Source organism: Anabrus simplex, chromosome 2 (assembly GCF_040414725.1).
Source record: "Anabrus simplex isolate iqAnaSimp1 chromosome 2, ASM4041472v1, whole genome shotgun sequence".
Classification (NCBI taxonomy): Eukaryota; Metazoa; Arthropoda; class Insecta; order Orthoptera; family Tettigoniidae; genus Anabrus; species Anabrus simplex.
The window spans coordinates 370,775,609-370,789,093 of NC_090266.1; the positions used below are offsets into that span (position 1 = coordinate 370,775,609).

General features: G+C 39.4%; 1 protein-coding gene across 3 annotated transcripts in view; it reads right to left on the bottom strand.

Moving 5' to 3' along the window:
* LOC136864142 (RING finger and SPRY domain-containing protein 1) overlaps window positions 1-13,485 on the bottom strand; it is a 330,976-nt gene that overhangs the window by 175,796 nt on the left and 141,695 nt on the right. For all 3 annotated transcript variants that reach the window (XM_067140779.2, XM_067140778.2, XM_067140777.2), the window contains exons 8-9: window positions 13,104-13,318; window positions 12,851-13,006 (exon numbers count right to left, since the gene is read on the bottom strand). In XM_067140779.2, coding sequence (XP_066996880.2) covers window positions 12,851-13,006; window positions 13,104-13,318 — 371 coding nt within the window. The remainder of the gene's footprint in view (window positions 1-12,850; window positions 13,007-13,103; window positions 13,319-13,485) is intronic.

Genomic DNA, 13,485 nt, shown 5'->3' on the forward strand with positions numbered 1-13,485 from the left:
AGCCATCGCTTGGTTGCCTCGCTTCATTTGCCGTCTATGTTGTTTTCGTACGAGTATCTGTGAACCGCGGGCAGCTCACTTCTGTAGTGAAGTCACGTACAATGTTTCCTTATTGCATGTGTGTTTTTAGGCTGTAAATCAGTGCGTTCTTGTCTTGTGTTGAGTGATAGTTATGAGATAAGCCTATGTGTATGATTTCTTTCTTTAACATTAATACTTTCTTTTTGTAGAGTCATCTACAGTATTCATTTGTTGCATCTGTTTTCTGGCCTTTATAACAGTGCGTACTTGTCTTGTGTTGAGTGAGTGCTATGTGATTAATTAGCCTACTTGTGTGATTTCTTTCTTTAACATTAACCGTGATTTCTTTTGTACAGATGTCGTTTATGGTATTTATTTGTTGCGTGTGTTTTTAAGCCTTTATATCAGTGTAGAGGCCTAATTGTATTCTGTTGAGTGAGTGTTATGTGATTAGCCTACGTGTGTGATTTCTTTCTTTTAACATTAATAGTGATTAATTTGCGTTATGGGTGAGAACGTCCATAACAATAAACAAGGAGAGATACTTAGGAAGAAACAAAAGAAAACTGTGCTTAACGTACTTAATTACCTTTCTCGAAAGAATCCAGAAAAAAGTCTCAGCTGGGTGGTTAAAGAAACTGCTGAAGCAACAGGCATTTCTGAGAGGACTGTTTATAAAGTGCAATCAGCAGCCACTACAGAACCTTTCGCTCTTCCGATTAAAACAAGAGAATGTAAAGCACCACGGAAAGACAGCAGGTCAGTCAGGTTCAATGATTTTGTTCGCAGTGGTGTAAGGCGTAAGGTGCACGAGTTTTTCCTTAAAAACCAACCTCCAACCTTGCAGCAAGTCCTACAGTCTGTGAAGAATGATAAAGACCTTCCCAAGTTCAAAAGAACAACTTTGTATCGTTTGTTGAGAGACATGGGTTTCCAGTACGAAAAGAAAGGAAATTCAGCTCGTTTGACGGAAAGAGAGGACATTATATCTTGGTGTCACAAGTATCTGTCAACAGTTAAGAAATATCGAGATGAGGGAAGGAACATTTTTTACACTGATGAGTCACGGGTTAACACAGGGCAAGAATGGAAAGATAAGACCATTTCAACTCCACGGGATGCTTTTCTGTTAGGCCTCTCTTGCGGTCTGAAGTCACCTACAGGTCGTGGTCCACAGTTCGCGTTAGTTCATGCCAATAACGAGAATGGGTTCGTGCCAGGGGCGAAGTACGTGTTTCAGTGCAAGACGAATACCGCAGATGCTCACGACGAAATGGACGGTGATTGTTATGAGGAGTATTTTAAAGAACGTCTACTACCGAACCTGCCACCAAACTCTGTCATTGTTCTTGACAATGCCTCCTATCATAGCCGCAAGAAAGAAGCTCTGCCTACAAAGGCATGGAAAAAAGGGAACCTGTGGTCATGGCTTCGAGAATGTGGTAATGAAATGTCGTATGGCTTTTAGTGCCAGGATATCCCAGGACGGGTTCGGCTCGCCAGGTGCAGGTCCTTCTAATTGACGTGTGTAGGCGACCCGCGCGTCGTGATGAGGATGAAATGATGATGAAGACAACACATACACCCAGCCCCCGTGCCAATGGAATTAAACAATTAAGGTTAAAATCCCCGGCCCGGCCGGGAATCGAACCCGGGACCCTCTGAACTGAAGGTCAGTACGCTGACCGTTCAGCCAACGAGACGGACGAGAATGTGGTGTAGTGTATGATGAGAACATTCTGAAAACAGACTTGATGGCCCTCGTAAACAGTGTGCGATGGAAATACGATCGCCACAAAATCGATGAAATGGCAAGAGAAAGTGGTGTCACGGTTCTTTGTTTACCACCATACCATTGTGAGCTGAATCCTATTGAACTTGTCTGGGCGCAAGTGAAGCACTATGTTGCTATGAACAACACCACTTTCAATACAAGGGAGATGGAAAGACTCATCGATGAAGGTTTCCTAGCGTGTCTACTGAAAACTGGGCAAACTACGTGAAACATGTGAAAAATATTGAAGCGGACATGTGGAAATCTGATTTGATCCAGGACGAAATGGAGCCCTTCATCATTGCTGTCGGCAGTGAATCTTCGTCCGATTCAGAATGATAGAGGACTTCAGCCTGCAGCGGCAAGGAAGTAACATTCGGTGAGTACCATAAAGTTGTTGCCTAATGGCAGATATTTTACTATGGTTGTATATTGCATAGTATTTGTGTGTATTCTGTTATTTTCGTATTGTACAGAAGTTGTTACTGAAGATTTTGATGCTGTGGTGTGCAGTGATAAGTCATGCCATAACTTGTACCGATACAATTATTTGCCAAGTGGTTTTTTTTTGTTTTTTTTTTGTGCTTGGTTTTGTTATTAAGCTGTTCTTTCTTAAGCGTATTTTAATTACTGCTGTTTTCTTTAAGACCGAATTTAATTTTTACTATTGTCTTTTGTTCAGCGATAAGACAGCACAGTAGAACCCCGTGTTGTCTGAGGAAATTTAATAATAATTGCTGCTTTACGTCCCATTAACTACTTTTACGGATTTTGGAGATGCCGAGGTGCCGGAATTTAGTCCCGCAGGAGTTCTTTTACATGCCAGTAAATCTACCGATACGAGGCTAACGTATCTGAGCACCTTCAAATACCACCGGACTGAGCCAGGATCGAACCTGCCTGGTTGGAGTCAGAAGGCCAGCGCCTCAACAGTCTGAGCCATTCAGCCCGTCTGGGGAAATTTATTAAATGCAATTAAATGCATCCTTCACCCTTCGAGCCCATAAAAAATATTATTTGTATATTTTCTCCGCCGATTTACCTTACACTCCAATGCTAAGATTTTTTATGTGCCGTAGTTAACCTCCGATTCCGTACAAACCAAAAATAGCCCCTGTGAACTCACTGTCCCCTTTAGTTCATACAAATAATTTTCGGCTTAGTTTATTCCGCTTGTTATCATGAAGTTAAAAATTGAATTTTACAGATGAATGTGCTGCCGTTACCCCGTGATAGTGTTGCGCAGAGCCGTTCGATATGGCAACTCTGTTGTCATAAGAGCAATACTGTTTTCTTAACGTGGAATGAACCATAGGAAGAAGTATTCTCACACATCGCTCTTCATCCTTCCTTAGGGTACGTTCACACCGCACGCAGCAAGCTGGGCAGTAAGCAGGGTGACCTTCCTACTTGGTGAGGGGCCGTGTGAAGCAAGCAGCATGAGTGTTCACACCACTATGTTGGGCAGTGTGCTGCTAATAATTTTTTGTCATGTATTGCTTTGCGTAAGATGGCATTTTCAAAGTTATCGAGAAGAATGTATTTAATGGAAAGTGTTGCAATAAAGTTGGATGATCCTATGATTTTGACTCGTATATGGGTACATGAATTTAACCAGTCTAGAGGCACTCGTGGTGAGTTTAATCATCTCTACCGTGATGTTACATATTACAAAAGTTTATTGAGATCCACCTATTCAATTACACATTGGGGTCTTAAAAATTAAGATTTACATCTTGTCATACTAATTTAACGGGACATGTTTCGCCCATTGTATGGGCATCATCAGCCGTAATCTCATCCCTAAAAGATAAAGATCAGGATTCTGATTGCTCTAGTCAAAATGTTACATAGAGAAACATGTGTTGTAAAACTGAGGAAAACTTGTGAGTTCCTGGTTCTGGTTAAAGGCATCTCAAATTGAAGTAATAGAATGGTTACAATGAACGTTAAGTGGCTTAATCATTTAAAGAAGACATTAAATATTGTTGTAGAAAGCGTATAGTATTATCATAGAGTATACAGGTGTGTGACTGATGGAGTTGTTGCTGTTGTTATTAAAATCGTATTTGTGAGGCATTTTTGTTGAAAAAATTATAAAAGTTCACGGCTGAGTGTTGTCGTGTGTGTCTTTACTAGCTGATGCGATTGTTGTTTCCTCGTTGTGCTAATAGTCAAATGGGAAAACTCATGCTTGATGTTGGCTATAGCTTGGATGTTGAGAACAACTATTGATGGATGTGTGGTGAAGAATCTGTACTGAGAGGAGGGTAGAAAGACTAAGTTTAAAGAAAAGACAGCTATATTTGGCAAGAAACGTTGTGTATACATTTACTTACCCTCTCGATTTTTGTGGTATGAACTAGTTGCCTTTACAGCGTCAGAACGAGTGACACTTGCACTTCTTGTATCTGTGTGGAATTGGAGGGGGGGGGGGGGGGAGGAGAGGAGGTGGGCGGAGCGTTAAGCTTACGCGCTGTTAACTGTGGGAGGTTAGTAGGGTTGGACACGGAGGGAGTTACCTTTAATGGAATGGTGGGAGGTTTTGTGGATGTTATTTTAAGAATTTTATTTTGATTTAAATTTAGCGATTGTAACAAGTTGGGTAAAATCTCGTATAAGGGATTTTTTACTTCAATTAAGTCGTTGAGATTAAGGTTCTTGTTATAGTATTGATCTAAATAAATATAATTGCTTTCTAATTCATTCATTAATTTCCCTTTGCCCACTCTTTTGATAATTGTAAGGTCATGTTCGATAGTTGTAAAATGATGCCCTGTATCTTTCATGTGAGAACTCATGGCTGAGAACTTGTTGTGTTTATTGGTATTATAGTGCTCTTGATATCTTGTAAGAAGCTGTGGCCTTTTTGCCCAATATACGAAACGCCACATTGCGTGCATTTGAGTCTATATATGCCTGAACTTGAATAGATGCAACTGTTTGAGATGAGTGTGTTGTGATTGAGAAACAGGTTGCGGTTAGTGTTTGTTGTCCTAAAGGCAATGTTGATAATTAGCTTTTCTAAGGGATTTATTTCCTGGTAAATACCTGGATTATTGTAGGTGAAAGCGGCAAACTTAGATTTTTTGGGTTTATCTGGGACGAGATTTGTTGCTAATTAAAGTTTAATCTTGTTGATTATTCAGTTACCTATTTCTGTTTTAAAACCGTTGAGTTTTGCCAAATTCTTTATAGAACTGATTTCTGTTTTTAGGTTCTTAAGTGTTAGAGGGATTTTTAAGGCACTGTATATTAAACTGTAGAAGGTGGCCTGTTTGTGGGAGTTAGGGTGTACTGATGAATTTTAAATTGTTAGTGGGGTATGAGTAGGTTTTCTAAAAATTTGGAAATCGAATGAATTCTTATCTTGTGTTACTGTGATGTCTAAAAAGTTGATGGATCAGTTGACCTCGTCCTCTTTGGTGAACTTTATATTTTGGTCGAGGGGGTTTAAAAAATCTAAAATTATGCTACTATTGTTAAAATTATTATCTTTTATTGCAAAAGTATCATCTATGTACCTGAGCCACAGACTAAGTCCATTTATTTTTGATGTTATCTTATAGTGTTCTAATGAATCCATATATATGTCGGCCCAGACCCAACAGCACGTAAGCTTAACGCTCCACCCACCTCCTCTCATGAACCACACCCCATTCCTCAATTCCACACAGATATAATACAAGAAATGCAAGCGTCACTCGTTTTGATGCTGCAAAGGCAACTAGTTCATACCACAAAAATCGAGAGGGTATGTAAATGTATACACAAGCGTTTCTTGCCAAATATAGCCGTCTTTTCTTTAAACTTAAAGTCTTTCTACCCTCCTCTCATAACAGATTCTTCACCACACATCCATCAATAGTCGTTCTCAAAATCCAAGCTATAGCCAACATCAAGCATGAGCGTTCCCATTTGACTATTCACACAAGGAGGAAACAATTGCATCAGCTAGTGAAGACACACACGACAAAACTCAGCCGTGAACCTTTTATCATTTTTTTCAACAAAAATAAGAAGACTGTGGACTCACCTCACAAATACGGGTTTAATAACAACAGCAACAACTCCATCAGTCACACACCTGTATACTCTATGATAATACTATAAGCTTCCTACAACAATATTTAATGTCTTCTTTAAATGATTAAGCCACTTAACGTTCATTGTATCCATTCTACAACTTCAATTTGAGATGCCTTTAACCAGATTCCATTCATTTTGATATTGTACCTCAAGCCATAATTTTAGCCATAGACTTTCTTACCGTTCATGTAAATAAGGACAGTTTGTCTATTTTTAAAATGTTTTAAGGATTTTAATGTAAGATTGCACCAATATTACTCATTTTACTCGTACATACTTTTAAACATATTGTGTGTTTGAGTCATCAGTCCATAGACTGGTTTGATGCAGCTCTCCATGCCACCCTATCCTGTGCTAACCTTTTCATTTCTACGTAACTATTGCATCCTACATCTGCTCTAATCTGTTTGTCATATTCATACCTTGGTCTACCCCTACCGTTCTTGCCACCTACACTTCCTTCAAAAACCAACTGAACAAGTCCTGGGTGTCTTAAGATGTGTCCTATCATTCTATCTCTTCTTCTCGTCAAATTTAGCCAAATCGATCTCCTCTCACCAATTCGATTCAGTATTTCTTCATTCGTGATTCGATCTATCCATTTCACCTTCAGCATTCTTCTGTAACACCACATTTCAAAAGCTTCTATTCTCTTTCTTTCTGAGCTAGTTATCGTCCATGTTTCACTTCCATACAATGCCACGCTCCACACAAAAGTCTTCAAAAACATCTTTCTAATTCCGATATCAATGTTTGAAGTGAGCAAATTTCTTTTCTTAAGAAAGCTCTTCCTTGCTTGTGCTAGTCTGCATTTTATGTCCTCCTTACTTCTGCCATCGTTGGTTATTTTACTACCCAAGTAACAATATTCATCTACTTCCTTTAAGACTTCGTTTCCTAATCTAATATTTCCTATATCACCTGCCTTCGTTCGACTGCACTCCATTACTTTTGTTTTGGACTTATTTATTTTCATCTTGTACTCCTTACCTAAGACTTCATCCATACCATTCAGCAACTTCTCGAGATCTTCTGCAGTCTCAGATAAAATAACAATATCATCGGCAAATCTCAAGGTTTTGATTTCCTCTCCTTGGACTGTGATTCCCTTTCCAAATTTCTCTTTGATTTCCTTTACTGCCTGTTCTATGTAAACATTGAAAAGGAGAGGGGACAAACTGCAGCCTTGCCTCACTCCTTTCTGGATTGCTGCTTCTTTTTCAAAGCCCTCGATTCTTATCACTGCAGACTGATTTTTATACAGGTTGTAGATAATTCTTCATTCTCGGTATCTGATCCCTATCATCTTCAGAATCATAAATAGCCTGGTCCAATCAACATTATCGAATGCCTTTTCTAGATCTACGAATGCCATGTACGTGGGCTTGTCCTTCTTGATTCGATCCTCTAAGATCAGACGTAAAGTCAGGATTGCTTCACGTGTTCCTACATTTCTTCTGAAGCCAAATTGATCTTCCCCCAACTCAGCTTCAACTTGTTTTTCCATTCTTCTGTAACTAATACGTGTTAAAATTTTGCAGGCATGAGATACTAAACTAATAGTGCGGTAGTTTTCACACCTGTCAGCACCAGCTTTCTTGGGAATAGGTATAACAACATTCTGCCGAAAATCGGATGGGACTTCTCCTGTCTCATACATCTTGCACACTAAAAGAAATAACCTTACCATGCTGGTTTCTCCTAAGGCAGTCAGTAATTCAGAGGGAATATCATCAATTCCAGGTGCCTTGTTCCTATTTAGGTCACTCACAGCTCTGTCAAACTCTGACCTCAAAATTGGGTCTCCCATTTCATCAGCATCAACAGCCTCTTCATGTTCCAGAACGAAATTATCTACATCGTTACCTTGATACAACTGTTGGATATGCTCCTGCCATCTTTCTGCTTTGTCTTCTTTCCCTAGAAGTGGCTTTCCATCTGAGCTCTTAATATTCATGCACCTAGATTTCCTTTCTCCAAAGGTTTCCTTGATTTTCCTGTATGCAGCATCTACCTTTCCCAGGACCATACAGCCTTCGACATCCTTGCACTTCTCCTTCAGCCATTCTTCCTTAGCTACCTTGCACTTTCTATCCACTTGATTTTTTAATCGCCTGTATTCTTTTCTGCCCTCTTCATTTCTAGCATTCTTGTATTTTCGTCGTTCATCAATCAGGTCTAGTATCTCCTGAGTTATCCACTGATTCTTAGTTGATCTTTTCTTCCTTCCTAACATTTCTTCAGCAGCCCTACTGACTTCATTTTTCATGACTCTCCACTCTTCCTCTACTGTGTTTCTTTCGGCCTTTTCATTTAGTCCTTGTGCAACATGTTCCTTGAAACGATCCATCACACTCTTTTCTTTCAACTTGTCTAGATCCCATCTTTTTGCATTCTTTCCTTTCTTCAATTTCTTCAACTTCAGATGGCATTTCATGACCAACAAGTTGTGGTCAGAGTCCACGTCTGCTCCTGGGAAAGTTTTGCAATCCAACACCTGGTTTCTGAATCTCTGCCTAATCATAATGAAGTCTATTTGATACCTTCCAGTGTCTCCAGGTCTCGTCCACGTATACAGCCGTCGTTTGTGGTGTTTGAACCAAGTATTGGCGAGGACTAAATTATGGTCACTGCAGAATTCAACCAGCCGACTTCCTCTTTCGTTCCTTTGTCCCAATCCAAATTCTCCTACTGTGCTACCTTCTCTTCCTTGGCCTACCACTGCGTTCCAGTCTCCCATCACAATTAGATTCTCATCACCTTTGACATATTGTATTAAATCTTCTATCTCCTCATATATTCTTTCAATTTCTTCATCATCCGCTGAACTAGTAGGCATATAGACCTGCACTATTGTGGTGGGCATTGGTTTGGTGTCTATCTTGGCGACAATAATTCTTTCACTATGCTGGTCGTAGTAGCTTATCCGCTGCCCTATTTTCTTATTAATTATTAAACCAACTCCTGCATTACCCCTGTTTGATTTCGTGTTGATAATTCGGTAGTCGCCTGACCAAAAATCCTGTTCTTCCTGCCAACGTACTTCACTTATACCAACTACATCTAACTTTAGTCTATCCATCTCCCTTTTCAGATTCTCTAACCTACCACAACGATTCAAACTCCTAACATTCCACGCTCCGACTCGCAGAATGTCAGTATCCATCTTCCTGATGATCGCCCCCTCTCGTGTAGTCCCCACCCGGAGATCCGAATGGGGGACTAGTTTACCTCCGGAATATTTTACCCGGGAGGAAGCCATCATCAGTACATCTTTCATACAGAGAGAGCTGCATGTCCTCGGGAGGTGGTTACGGCTGTAGTTTCCCGTTGCTTTCAGCCGTGTAGCAGTATCAACACAGCTAAGCCATGTTGAGTATTATTACAAGGTCGTATCAGTCAATCATCTAGACTGCCGCCCTTGCAACAACCGAAAGGCTGCTACCCCCCTTTCGATGAACCATTCGTTAGTCTGGTCTCTCAACAGATACCCATCCGATATGGTTGCACCTGCGGCTCGGCTATCTGCATCATTGGGACACGCAAGCCTCCCCACCCCGGCAAGGTCACATGGTTCGCAGAGGAGGAAACATATTATAATTGTGTAAATTGTCATTTAGGAACTCGCAACAAGTTTTCCTCATTTTTAAAACACATGTTTCTCTATGTAACATTTTGACAAGAGCAATCAGGATCCTGATCTTTATATCTTTTAGGCATGAGATTACGGCTGATGATGCCCATACAATGGGCAAAACATGTCCCGTTAAATTAGTATGACAAGATGTAAATCTTAATTTTTAAGAATCCAATGTGTATTGAATACGTGGATCTCAATAAACTTTTGTATCATTGTTGAATTAATCTACCGTGATATTCAAAAGTACAATGATACATTTTTTAACTACCTACGAATGACTAAAGAGACATTTGATTCCCTACTGGGAAATCTGGAGAGACATCTTTACACAGAAGAAATTAATTTCAGGAGGCCAATATCACCAGAAGAATGACTTGTTATTACCCTGAGGTGAGTAATAAAATCATATTGCAAACTCTTAAAGTAATTTATAAATGAAAAAGGTAGTAAAAATCTGCTGGAAATAATTATTTATTACTTCATCATCATATTTTATCAATTGAGAAGTTTCACACAGATAAATAACTCACAATTTTGAAAATAAGTTATTTATATTTAAAAATAATGAGCGTATAGTAATTAGCAAAAACAAATTAAGGAATTCAAGCACAAAAATGTCTTTGTCAGATTCTCACAACCACCATTACGTAACTACAAAAAATTGTGTAAACTGTCTGACAGAAAACTTGAATTTAAACTCATCACTCCGTAACCATCTGTAGAAATATTAGTTCTTCAATCGGTTTGGGAGCAAAAGAATAGGTCTGCCTAAGCAATGCATCAATTTCACTGCAAATTATTTCTTGGAATTTCAAACGCACTGCACGATTGCGAGAACAAGGCAGAGACTTCAAGTCGGGCAGCAGACATTTTAGAAACATGAGATCATCATTCTTTTCTTCGGCCACACCTTTCTGAAGAAATTCCAATGTTTGCTTTTCTATTGCTACCAATGCTTCATTCTTAGGCAATATTGCATCAATATCAGCGCATAACCTTTTTCTTTTCTCTCTACGCATACTCTGAGTGATTTCCGATGACACGTCCGAAGGTATATCGTCCTGAGGTGATGTCTCTGAAGAAGGTGGTGAAGGGCCATCTTCTTGAGTTCTAGGGAATACTTCATTTGCTATTTCTGCAGACAAAGATTAGTCGAATGAAGAAACTCCTAAACTGCAACTTCTAGCTTCTCATATTATCGTATCACGCAGGACACTCATTAGTTGAAAGAAAATGCCAAGAGCTAGTTGTCTCCACCGGCACCAGATCTCGGCTTTTCAATTTTGTTAATTTCCTGGCGAAAATAGTCGCCCAGTGTTTTCCAGCGGGATCTGGCGTGTTTGACTGAAAAATAGAACAAGAAAAGAGGGTGAGAATGATTCACTCATTAAAAGTTACGATCATGATTCAAACAATGTTGAAATATGCAACTATCCCTCTAAGTATGCCATTTTCGTTCGTATCCCTGCTTCGCTAATTCTCACCGGCCGTATTTTTTAAGGTTTTTCAGTTTTCCTTACTTGCTCAGACACATACTAGGGTGATATCTTAATACATTTCCAGACACTTTCCCCGCTGTTCTTTCTGCAAGTGGTGACTCGTTTGCATCTCTCCCCCTTCGCTTTAGAGTGGGAAAATCTACAGTAGCAGCTATTGTCAAGGATACCTGTAAAAAGATATGGGAGGTCCTGCACGAAGAGTATATACCAGATCCAACAACACAATTGTGGTATGATGTAGCAAAACAGTACTCTTTTAAATGGAATTTTCCTAAAGGAATCGGCAGTATAGATGGAAAACATACTGAATTGAAATGTCTGTCTAAGACTGGCTCATTGTACTACAATTACAAACAGTATTTTTCAATAATGCTTCAGGCTGTAGCTGATGGCGACTGCAGATTAATTGCAGTTGATGTGAGTGCTGCAGGCCACCAGAGTGATGGAGGTACATACATGACATCTTCATTGTTTCAGAAATTAGAAGCCGGAATTTTGAATGTGCCTGATCATACGAAATTGCCGGATACGCCGTACAATGTTCCACTTGTCCTTGTAGGTGACGAAGTGTATCCTCTGTTAACATATTTGATGAGACCGTTCCCCAGACGAAACTTATATGATAAACAATTTGTGTTCAATTACAGTCTATCCAGTGCAAGAAAATGCATCGAATGTGCTTTTGGGATCATGAGTGCTAAATGGAGAATTTTGCACAAACCGATTGAAATGAACGTTGATCTTGCAATTTCTACTGTGAATTCTATTTGTGTAATACACAATTTTGTTATTGCTAAAGAGGGTATTGATCCCCAGTTCATGAGTGTTACTACGGCTACAACAGTACGAAATAAAGTCTGGTTCGCACTTTCGCTTCTTGAATTCAGCTAAACAAGTTAGGAAAATACTAATGCATTATTTTAGTGGCCTTGGAAAACTGACTTGGCAGCACAATTATGCTGTACCGGAAAGAAATGCTGAAGTAAACAGAGAGGCACTAGTTACACAGTAATTTTGAAGGTGTCATATTTCACTGCTAATATTTTACAGTGCTAAGAAAAAATGGGATTCTCTTCATTTAGTTAAATGGTTAACCTCATGTAACTAAAGGCAGCCTTATTTTATGTATATGCTATATTAATCATTAAACAGAGTTGAGAAAATAAAACCAGAACACCAGTCAATCAATTTCATAAGTATTAATAATAATATTGAATACTTACCATCACAGCCCGCCTCTGTAGCTACTTCGTCCTAGAGTTTTCTACTAATCGTATTGTTTTTGTTTTGGGATCCCATAAAGGTCTCCTCTTAAACACAGCACTGATTAAAACTTCTTCCATGGTGACAACTGTGCGAGCTGGTAAGTAGTACGCTGGATTAAGAAACACTGCTACCTGTCGAGCTGCAAGGCAAGCAGGAGAGTTGGCATGGCATGTCCTTGAAACCTTCGCAGCGTGCGGTGTGAACGTACCCTTACTTTACTAAGTTTTGCTCTAACCACGTCTCTGAACTTCCGTTCCATGCTTGCAACGAATGTCACAGTGACTCCGAATGTGGATCAGCTGGACAGAATGTGGTGCATTCACTCAGACTGCGTAACGCCTAGCGGTCAGACAGGTCACGATCACCAGCAGAGTAGGGCTTAACTACACGACTACCTTCACTTGACCGACCGTAAACCTCCAATTCAAACCCACTATCTCCCAGATGCAAGCTGATAGCTATGTGACCCAAACCAAGCAGCCACTTGCTCGGTAATATTTCATTCCCTTTTTGACTGACAGCACAAGCAATATCTGTCAAGTGCATAATTCAAATTCTTACCTTGGCAAGACAACCTTATCCTCTTCACTGAGAACTGCATGGTCATTAAAGCTCTGAAATTCTCGATCACGAGGAGGAAATTTAAAAGGTTTACTGCCGAAGTTGAATTTACATTGTTGAAAGGACATAAAACTAGCAGCAGCAAAGAAACCAGACCTAAAAAGAAATATAATCATTTCATTTTAAAGTCTAATGAAGAACGCATGTAATTAAACTATAAATATTCATAATTAACCAGTAATATCATCCATACCTTGCAGTACTAAAAACATGTTTACATGGCTTCAAGGGAGAACCATTTATGTAGAAAATGATTTCAAATTTGTTGAGATCTAACAGGCAACCAAGAACATCACCAGGCTGCCAACAATGAATGTTCTGAGTTTCATTTCGAGCATTATGCCAGATCAGCTTCCGACATCCATCATACGCTAAGGAGTATTCATCATCCCCAATGCCATAACCTTCCTGGTAATCAACAATATCCAATAGAATTGGCTCAATTATAAAGAACATTACAAAGATAATTCATAAATTCTATTCTGGCTCTACGTTACATATAAATTATTCAGTGAAAATGAAGCAAATTCTTTACCACATTCACTGGCATAATCAGTTAAGTAGCTGACATTTTA